This window comes from Charadrius vociferus, unplaced genomic scaffold, assembly GCF_000708025.1.
Source record: "Charadrius vociferus isolate BGI_N301 unplaced genomic scaffold, ASM70802v2 scaffold455, whole genome shotgun sequence".
Taxonomy (NCBI): domain Eukaryota; kingdom Metazoa; phylum Chordata; class Aves; order Charadriiformes; family Charadriidae; genus Charadrius; species Charadrius vociferus.
In genome coordinates, this window is record NW_009648550.1 from 1263800 (window position 1) to 1274699 (window position 10900).

The 10900-nt window shown below is 42.9% G+C and overlaps 1 protein-coding gene across 1 annotated transcript in view; it reads left to right on the forward strand.

The window, feature by feature from the left end:
- Positions 1–10216, forward strand: part of GZF1 (GDNF-inducible zinc finger protein 1) — a 15930-nt gene extending 5714 nt beyond the window's left edge. The window contains exons 6-10 of the mRNA XM_009886058.1: positions 3180–4546; positions 6500–6594; positions 7615–7782; positions 9018–9175; positions 9724–10216. Coding sequence (XP_009884360.1) covers positions 3180–4546; positions 6500–6594; positions 7615–7782; positions 9018–9175; positions 9724–10080 — 2145 coding nt within the window. The 3' untranslated portion in view covers positions 10081–10216. The remainder of the gene's footprint in view (positions 1–3179; positions 4547–6499; positions 6595–7614; positions 7783–9017; positions 9176–9723) is intronic.
- The last annotated feature ends 684 nt before the right edge of the window (positions 10217–10900 follow it).

Consider the following 10900-nt stretch of genomic DNA (forward strand, 5'->3'; position numbering starts at 1 on the left):
TCCCCCGCATCCCCCCGGGGGGAGGCGTGCGTGTGGGCTGCAGCCCGTCCCCGGGCCCGTCGTCTTCGGGCCTCTGTGGCGAGCAGGGGAGGCCGAGGAAGAAGCCTGCTGAGGAGGTGGAGGGTGACTGGCCTTGTCCGTGTGGCGATGCCCCATCCTCCTCCTGTGCAGGAGTCTCCTGGCCTAGTCTGGGGTCAGTGCGCGTCTCTGGATGCCCCCACGCTCCCCCAGCGGCTGCCAGGTCCTCCTGGGGTGTTGTAGCCCATCATCTGAAACTCGGGCTGGGTGTTTGCTGCAGCGTGCTGTCCTTTGCTTCACAGGTCTAACTTTTGCTTCAGCCCTATGGATTGTGCCTGTTGTGGTGCCGTTATTGTAGCTTCAGTCCTGAGTTAGGCAGGTTGGTGCCTAGCAGTAATGTCTCTTATTAGATGTGTGGAACTGCTGGCGCAGAAGAACAGACAGGCTTGTGGGTTCACAATCTGTTAAATCTAGCTGGCTCTTTTTATCTCCTTTTCAGCTAGTTTTGCCTCTGGAAGGGGACACATTCGTGGTGTATGATGGCTGACTGTATGCGTGAGTTGCTTTTATTTGAATATCAGTTCTACAGGCTAGTCCTAGTGAGCAGGCTCAGTTTGCTGATTTTCAGGCCTTGTCTTCTTTAAGATGAATGTATCATGTGTGTTGAAGATGTTGTGCCACCCCAGTGCTCAGCAGCTCAGTCTACTTGCCGCAGGAGTGGCTATGAAAAGCCTTCATAGTGCAACGTATCTTGCTGTACATGTTGGATTACTATTCCTCCTCTGAACAAATTCCAAAACAGTGGAAGGCTAGTGATGAGAGCAAGCAATGTGTTTTCACAGTGGCTTTTGATTCTGCAAATACTGTGGTGGGAAGAACAGGAGGTTTCTGTTTTGCAGCCTTAAGAAAAAAGGAATTGGCTCACCGTGTCTGACGCACATCTGTGGTCAGCTCCTGAAACGAGCAGCTCGCTAAGTATGGTTGTGAGCCTGTTCACCCCAGTGGGAGAAGTTTGTGGTTTGGGATCTTGTTTCCTGCTGGGGATTGCAGTTGTCTACATGTGACCATGGCTTTTGCTGTGTTCTCAAATAGAAAATAGATGGATAGTTGTGAAATAACATAAGCAGTTAAAAAGTAAGTGTCTTGGGAGGAAAAAAGTTGTATTTTTATATCATTGATTACTTCAGATCAAGCATTCAGTGAGTCTTTGCTTAATTCATCCTCAAATACTTGGAGTACCAGTGTGTCATGTAACTGGGAGAAAAAAGTTGCAGAGTGAGTATAGAGAAAGGGAAGCTAAGTTTAAACATCTTTTATGCTTATTTATAAGAGTCGGCCTTTCAGTTAGGGAGTCAAATCATGTTGTTCTCATATAAAATTTCTGTTGAAACTCAAGTGTAGCATGGGGGTTTGCTTGTAAAAGTGGACAGTGTTTTGAGATGCTTCTTGAGCTCTGAGCTGGCACAGGCAATTCTTTGTCCCCTTTCTGGGTCTTTTGTTGTAGGTGTAGTTAAGTGTAACTCGGTAACAGTAGTTTTAGGTATTTGTTAGAATAATGTTAATGGAACTATTTAAATTTTAATATTAAAAGTTTACTGAGCTGAAGATGCAAAGGTTAGGAAATAGCATTCGGTTCTGAAGATAATCTTTTTCTGTAGAATCTAAGGTAGAGGCTTGGGTGCCCGTGGTGGATTGTGTTCCCTGTTCTCTCTCCTGTTGCGTGAGGTTGGGGAAATGACTCTGCTTCCCTCGGGTCTCGTCTGCCTTGCTTGTAAGCTCCTTAGGGCAGGGGCTCCCTGTGGCTTTTTACCTTGTGTAGTATCAAGTCCATGAAGCATTAATTTTACATGGCTACTAATAATCTCTGTGAATCTCTGCATTTTGCAGCTTGCCATTTTACAGCTTCTTGAAAATATTTTATCAAAACTGTTTTAACAGAAAATTGTATTGGGATGTGAGCCTAATTTTTGGTTTGTTGAAACGGGCATGGACTAAAAATTGAGTTTATATCTCTACATGAGGAGAAAGAGTATCTCATTTTGATGCTATGAATATTATTCTTGTTTCTCTCTTTCATTCTTAATGTGGCTTCCCTACTGCTGTATTAATATAAATTTTGTTCCAGTTGTACACTATTTTTTTTATTTATTTTTCTGAGCAAGCTTTCTAGTGTCCCGTGTATAAAAGGCTGCAAGTCTACTGTGTCTGAGCGTGTACAGAGAAAAGAAACCATAGTTAACTTTTAGGAAGTGGAAAGAAATTCTTCAGCATACGTAGTTGTTTAGAACACAGTAAAACTCAACAGATTGAAGGGGAAATGTTGTTCAGAGTGCCGTCAAAGTTCACAGAAATATTGTTTGTTCTGGGATCAAACTTTAAAAAAAACCCAAACTCAGTTCTTTTGAGAACTTTGGAGCAGCTTAAAACATTGCTGGGAAACACGACATAACCTAAACAGGAGTGGAAATGGTGAAGCCCTTGTAAATCTGCAAATGGGCATTCAAAATGTAGAGGCTGTAACTCTGTTTTGAGTGATGCTTTTTTTGAAAAAGAAAACCCTTTGAGGAAGTTTTATGATTTCTTAGGTTTACAGTTTGAGAATATGTTTATGCAGTCTCTTATACGTTGGTCAATTAAGCGTTTGGAGTTTTATCTGAGTTTTGTTGAAAAGTCTTATCTCAAAAGCTTGTTTAAGGAAGTGTTTATTTAGGATTGCAGTTAACTTTTACTTAATCTTACCTTTCTCGTATTGCCTGGTTAGGAGGAAGAATAATTTCTTAATTCCACATGCGTTAATGAGAACTTTTCCTTTGATGTTCCTCTGTTTGCTTTGCCCCTATTACAGATTCTAATACTCTCTAGTGTTTCAGGTAAGATTAAGGTTGAGACTTAAACTCAAATTAGCTTAAGAGAAATCTCTGTGTATGACTGGCGGCATGGTTTTAGATATGACCGCTTAGGGTGATACTTTTTGAAATCTGCCCTTCTAGCCAGACTTTTCACAATGCTCCTTTGAAAGTCTGGTCACTTAAGCTCAAGCACCTTAATGTTTAAATCTGAAGCGAAGCACTCTTGAAAGTCTGGATGTGACTTTTGGCCGCTGAAATCTTTGAGTTTTGTTAGCTTCCATGCAAATAGTTAACGTGTGATGTTGTTAATAGCTTTTTGCAGAGAGAAGAAAGATGGAAAGTAATGCAGTTTTACTGGAATCCAAGTCCTCTCCTATCAACCTTCTGAATGAAATGCATCAGCTGCGTCTCCTGGGCCACCTCTGCGACGTGACTGTCAGCGTGGAGTATCAAGGTGTCAGGGCAGAGTTTGTTGCTCACAAGGCTGTACTAGCAGCAACAAGCAAATTTTTCAAAGAGGTGTTCCTTAATGAGAAGGGCATGGATGGCCCAAGGACCAATGTGTTCTTGAATGAGGTCCAGGTTGCTGATTTTGCTTCATTTCTTGAGTTTGTCTACACTGCTAAGGTAGAAGTAGAAGAAGACAGAGTGCAGCGCATGCTAGAAATAGCTGAAAAGCTGAAGTGCTTGGACCTCTCGGAAACCTGCTTTCAGTTAAAGAAGCAGATGCTTGAATCGGTGCTTTTGGAGTTGCAAAATTTCTCTGAATCACAGAACTCTGAGGAAGAGAGCAATACACAGCCAAGCATTTTGCTTGAGTCCAAAACAGCTACTGTGGCGGAAACTGACCAGGCAGACTGTCCTGTGGATCCTTCAGATTCCCCAGCAGACAGGCCCAGCAATGGAGTGTCTCCTGAGATGCCAGCTACCAAACCAAAAGAGAAAATGGACAAAAAGAAGGAAATGATGAAGCCTCCTTATGCTAAAATCAGAAGGGCAAGTGGGAGACTGGCTGGGAGGAAAGTATTTGTGGAAATCCCGAAGAAGAAATATACGAGGCGGCTGAGAGAGCAGCAGAAGAATGCAGAGGTTGCTGTTGAAGAGAACAAATATCCTCAAGACCAGGATATGTGTGATATGGAGAGGGAGGAGGAGCAAGTGGAGAACGACATTAAACCTGAAAGTGAAGAGTGTGATGGCAACTTCGAATCAGAAGAAAACCTGAAAAAATCTGAAGAAGATAAAAAGAAACGAGGCAGTAACTTCAAGTGCAGCACATGTGAAAAAGAGTTCCTGTATGAGAAAAGTTTTCTCAAGCACATAAAGCACAGCCACGGCATTGCAGCCGAAATCATTTATAGGTGTGAAACCTGCAGTCAGACCTTTGCCAACCGGTGCAACCTAAAAAGCCATCAGCGCCATGTCCACAGCAGCGAGCGCCACTTCCCTTGTGAGCTCTGCGGTAAGAAGTTCAAGAGGAAGAAGGACGTCAAGAGGCACATTCTTCAGGTTCATGAGGGTGGTGGGGAGCGTCATCAGTGCCAACAGTGTGGAAAGGGGTTGAGCTCCAAAACTGCCTTGAGGCTCCATGAAAGGACGCATACAGGCGACAAGCCTTATGGGTGCACAGAGTGTGAGGCTAAATTTTCTCAGCCTTCTGCACTTAAAACACACATGAGGTATGAACAGACTTAAGTGGCCTTGTTAGATTCTGGGGGGAGAAGCAGAATCCCCTGGAACACACTTTGAGCCTTCAAGTGAAGTGGGGATGTAAAACATGACTGACTGGAAAGTGCCCGTATTTCCTTTTTGCATAGCTTTTTGGGTTTTTTCCTGCATGTAGGTTAAGGGAGTTGCTGTAATTTTCTGTAAGCCAAAGTAGAGGTACATGGGCCGAGGCCTGCTGCTGCTTTTCTTGTGGGAGCAGACCTATTAAGAGTCAATGGGACATTTCACATGAGAAAAGCAACACCCATGCTGAATTATTTGTAGGACTAGGGCTAATTTGACACCTCTTTTTAGTCAATTGAATGATGTTATGCAATAAGTATGAAAATGTTCTAAAAGGATTAGAGTAATTATTAGAATAATTTGAATTTAATACATTGGCCATGTATTAAATTGAAGAACACCACGTTTGGGTGCTAAGCGTAGAAAACAACTGATACGTGACTAGAAACAGGCTGATGCATCACCATCTGGAGGTGAGTGAAGCACCAAAGGGCACCCACTCAGAGCTGATGAAATCAGTTGTAGCACTTATATTGCAGTGAGACTCAAAGGTGGAGGTGCAAATGCGTGGTCTTGAAAGCTCATGTGAGAGATGTTTTTATCAAGGCAAAAGTTCTAGCTAGTAAGGGCTTTTGCCTGCTTTTATCAGTCTACCAAAGTGGTCATCTGCAACCAAAGTTCAGATTATAGCCAGGGAGTAAGAGTGGAGAGCGGGGTATAAAAGAAATATCCTGAAGTACTACTACTCAGATCGAAAAAGAGAATGCAGTAGTGTCAGTGTATTCCTAGGTGGCATTTCCTGTGAGGTAGAAGGGTTCATTAAGCACTGCTTGCTTTCACTGCCCCTTTTGAAGTCAGTGGGTTTACTCCCAGTGGTAAAAAGCACATCCGGAAGCAAACTTCTGCTGGAGTGCTGCTATGATGTTACTGCTGATGCAGCTGTATGGCATCTCTCTTTCATCATGTGTCCTTTCCTAACCACAAGTAATTGCTTTGTGCTGCTTAAAAATTGTCTTTTGGCATAAGTGGAGTTTCTCCTCCGTTGTGTATTGATATGACTATTCAGTGAGCTTGCTGAATGCGGAAACAATGCTATCCTAACCTGTGTATCGTGACAGCCTGTGGTGAGAATTTCTCATCTTTTTTTGTGTATGTTTTTACAGCTGTGCTTCTCCTGTTGATGTATTGCCATGAAAACTGGCATGTGTTGACTGTGTTCCTGTAGCACTATTCAAAAGAGCCTTGATGTGTGCATGGGCTGAAAATTTAAGCTAGAGGAAACTGGAATACTGGTACAGGCAACAATTTTGTACACTGCCCTTCGTGTACACACAGCCTTTCCCAGGAGATCACAGTGCAGGCTTGGGGTGACAGCAAGAAAACTGACTGTATAAAAGTGGCATCTACTTACTCTGTTCTTTGGGTGCATCTCATTCCAGAGTAGCCAGTGACTCTACTTGATGGCCCTGCAAGAGCAGTTCCCCTTCCAGGGAACACATCGCTCGTGGTCTGTGTGGAATGTTTTACTGATAGTGTCAGCAATATAAAGATACCTGCTTTATTTCAGATCCTAAGGTGGTTACATTTTTCTTTCAGTCTGTCTAGCTGGATACAAGTTTTCTAAACTTTACTCATTTTTTTTACCTTTTAAAATTTTAGTTTTACCCTAGAGAAGTTTCTGGACCTGGGCCTTTATCATGCAGCACATGCATGATTGAGCAGTAAAAGTGGCACTGCAGAAACCACAATGCAGAATTTGGCCCAGCTGAAGGTGTTTTTACAAGACACTAAAATCTTGTGCAGGCATACAGTCAGAGCAGCCACAAAGTGAAGACTACTTGCGTTGTGCTGCAAAGGAAAGAGATATACCTCGGTGCTTTAATGTTGCTTTCTCATTTCAGAATCCATACTGGTGAAAAACCTTTTGTCTGTGATGAATGTGGTGCCAGGTTCACTCAGAATCACATGCTTATCTATCACAAACGATGTCACACAGGTAAGGCTTTCTTTTGCAATGTACTACTTATAGGAGGAGACCTACTGTGAAACTAGGAGATCTTCCTTTCATTCAGAAAATGCTTTGTTGTTGTTTTTTATATAAAATCAGATATTCTCATCCCTAGGCACGATTTTACTGAGAAAGGTTCCCATAGGTAGACAGTGGATAGAGTAAAAGGAGCTGATGCAAGAGAAAATGAGTTCCTGTCTGGCTGGGATCCAACATCTGAAGCGTGGACTGAGGCTGCTTTGGATACGCTTTAACATCCTAAGATGTGTCATCAATAAAAAGTCTAGTTGAATTCTTAAGAGAAGCATGATTTCTCTGTAAGTCTGGAACAGTTAGCCCAAGGAATATAAAACAGCTGTCTTGCCTTATTCTGATCTGCAAAGAAATCTTTTTAAAAACACATGTCGTTCTCCCAGGTATCCTTCATAGTATAAACTGGTGTTTGGAATTGACCCTTTGTACCACCCATGAGTTGTGTGTGGTACTTTTGCATCTCTTAATTGACCTGTATTAAAACGGTCTGCCTTCTGCCAGTAACCTGTAACTAAATGTGGATAGCAGAAAACATTAAATTGCAATGAAATACAATTCCAAGAACATTTTTTCAAGATGCATATAACTAAAATTGGCTGCTTAAAGGTGGAGGCCTTTCATCAGAGGCATGCAGTGTTGTGCTTATGATGAGAGTAGGCCAGAATACTCCCAAGGTGCCTAGAAGACTGCTAGCTGCAGATCTCCTTGGGGTTTGCATCCACTATGCAGAGCTGTTAGTCTACTCTTGGACAGGTGTGGTTGCTCTTCCACTTGGAGGGTTTTGTGCAGATTTCTCGCAGGAAAGCTCTGTGCCTTATGGAGAGATCACTGCTGTCACTGCGGCCTGTTCAGATCCTTTTGCGAGGCTGACGTGTGCTTCATTGGTATCTAATAGCATTCAGTTTTTGCATGTGATATTTAGTAGCATTCTCAAACGCTATGTTGGTTTAATTCTCCTTTTCACCCTTGCTGTAGGGGAAAGGCCTTTTATGTGTGAAACCTGTGGGAAGAGCTTTGCCTCTAAGGAATACTTGAAACACCATAACAGAATCCATACTGGATCCAAACCATTCAAATGTGAAGTTTGCTTCAGAACGTTTGCACAGAGGAACTCTCTGTACCAGCATATAAAAGTTCACACAGGTAGGAGGTGCTCTATTTGTTTGAAAGAAACCGCCACGATTTAAAGATGTAGACCTCATAGTTGCATGATTCAGACAAGGAATTTCTCAATTAGGATTTCCCATTACTGTAATTCCTACCCTGCAAGCACATTTTATGTTCTTGATGTGGTGTGTTCTTTCGTCTACTTCCCTTCTCCTAGTACTCCCTGTGCTTCTTACTGAGTTACAGCAATTCTCTGAAACATTTCTAAGGGCTGTGCAGTATTGTTAATAATGCTGATGCGTTATTAGCAAGAAGATGATTAGTGACCAAAGAACCACTAAGTCCATTTTGCAAAGCACTGCAGAGAGCTGATCTCATTCTTGTCCCGTTGCCCACCTTTCACATTTGTGATCTCTCCTGCTCAAACTTTCTCTTCAGTGTCTCTTTTTAAGTTTTCTTGTCTGCTCTCTCAAAGTCCACATTATTCAGCAACACAGTAGGTTGCAAATACTCAAGTTACTTTCATCATGTAATAAATACCGTGCTTGCTTATCCAGTGCCACCCTGTATGAATTCTCCTTGCCAATGTTCCCTGTGTTAATGAAATTTTTGTTTTGTTGCCATGCCTTGCCCTTTCTTTACTTCCTACATCCGTGTGTCCGGTGTGGTGTTACTGTAGGTGGAGCAGGGGACATCAGCGTGGCAGGGCTGATGTTAACATTTTTTTTTCCTGTTGTAGAATATAATCTCTTTTTTCTGTGACGCCCCTTGCATCTGTTATAACATTATTTTGGTATCCCCTTCGTCTACCTTAGCCAAGGAAGGAGTAAACATGGTTGTTTCAAAAAGTGCTTAATACAGTGACAGTAGCAAGACAGTTTGTGATGTATTTGGAGGTAATCTAGTGGTTATGAGCAGCTGTATTCATGCTTACATAATGTACCTTATAAATAGGAGAGTTTGTATTCTGGGACAGGACTTTAGTTGCTAATGGAAAATACATGTAAAAAATGTGGAGGCTTCAGTGGTTGCACAATTTATGCAGGCTATGGGTCTAGCCCTTACTCTCTAAGTATCTGCTTGCTTCAGGTGTGTCAAACTTTACCAAACTCTGAGAATTCTGAAAACATCTTGGCCTTTTTTTTTTTTTTCTGAAGATGCTTGTGCATGCCTTATCGTTCCATGACATACAGGGTTTACTTGAGGTTCCCCAGTGAGTAGCACTCGTAATACAGCTACATCACGCCTTTAACGCTGTGCTCTGCCTTCAGGTGAACGACCCTATTGCTGTGACCAGTGTGGTAAGCAGTTCACACAGCTGAATGCGCTGCAGCGTCACCATCGAATACACACCGGGGAGAAGCCGTTCATGTGCAATGCCTGTGGGCGAACTTTCACTGACAAGTCCACCCTCCGACGACACACTTCGGTAAGAACCTGTCATCTTGTTACCTTCTAGCCCTAGAGCCTTCCTCCGTGGCCACGTACTGACCTGTCAACTTTTTCAGGCCTAGAGGGGACTTCTCTCCATTTTTTGTTGGGTTTAGCACATCGTCTTTTCTCTGATGTGGCATTACAATACTCACATGGTTTGCATTCAGTCCTGAGTCTGCAGTGAAGCCATTCTTAATCCATTGTGGCATAACCCATATAGCTTACACCTGAGGACTGTTCAGTCACAGGTTTGTTCTGTGACCTCTGAGCGTGTTGTCCGTGCAAGTGGCAAGTGACAGGAGAATTCACTTTCTAGGCCAGGCTCTCTGCTGGACCAGTTAGATGCTTTATGGAAAACAGGGAGCTCACCAGGGACACAAATGAGTGCATGGACATATACTGACCTAGTTTTGGGATAGTTGTGTGCGATGAAACGAGAGACCTTTTCTACCAGCATCAGGTATGAGCTGGATCCAAGCTTTTGCCTCCCGGACAGTCATCGTGTGTTCAACCTTCTGGTTTGGGGTTATTTTTTTTTTTCAGATACATGATAAAAACACACCCTGGAAGTCCTTCCTTGTCATTGTCGAAGGAGCATCTAAGAATGACGAAGGTCACAAAACAGAACTCCCTGATGAAGAATATGATGTGTCACCTAAAATACCAGAGAAGCTGCTGTCTTTCTCTGAAAACAGCCACTATCAAAACTTGACTGCTGTCCCGGGGAGCGTGACTGCACTGCATGACAATGGTTCTGCCACGGGAACAGACTGTAAGTCAGATGGGACTCCGGGACCCCAGGAAGCCCTTATAGCTACCACTTTAAGTGAGCTGACAGTGCTGCATACACAGACAGACTCTATTCAGCCACAGCTTCATGCTCTGGTGAATATGGAATAATTGGGTATTTACAAATCCAGTTTAAGCTGCATCCTTTGTATAGCTATTTGACTTTGCCAATAACCTGCTGAGGGAACTAGGAGAAGCTAAACAAGGAAGCAGGGCTAGACATTGAAGACACGCACTGGATTTCCAGAATTTCCTCAAAAAATTCATTATCCACCTCCAGTGTGTAGAGTTCCATCTCCTGAAGGTAGGGCAGAGTAACACCACAACAGGCGGGTGGTAGAGGAGGCAGAAGTCCTAGTAAGTTTATTCCTGATGAGTAAGAGGGTGTAGTTGAGCTTGTTCGCTCTAGCTGGCCTGCAGTAAAAGTACCTACATTCAGATAGGTGGTTATAAAGAAGGTGCGAGTTTGATTTGCAGTTGACTTGATGACACACGTACAATCAAGAGAAACGATGTTGAGTTTCTCAGCCTAGTAGCTTAGTGAAAATAATTGCATTTTCCCTAGTGGAAATCCATACATTTAAAAAATGTTACTAAACTGCTTTTCAGGAAATGTTGGTTTATCTCTGCTTTTGCCAAAGATCCAAGCAGTGAGCCAGCTCACTCCTTGGCAATATGAGCGGAAGCAAGCTTCGGAGAGAGCAGGAGTTTCATTCCAGGAGTTTTGACTCTCTAGTTGCAAAATGGGCAAGGGGAAGCCAAGTGCTCTCTCTGTACAGGTGGTGGTATTATTTTTACATTTCAGTGAAACCTGGTGCAGTTTGACACTTGTATTCAGTCTTCATCATCTAGCTGCTCCAGCTTACCTGTAACTTGGCAATTAAGAGACCAAAACCTCTCGTACAAATGTCTATGAAAAGTAGTACTTCAG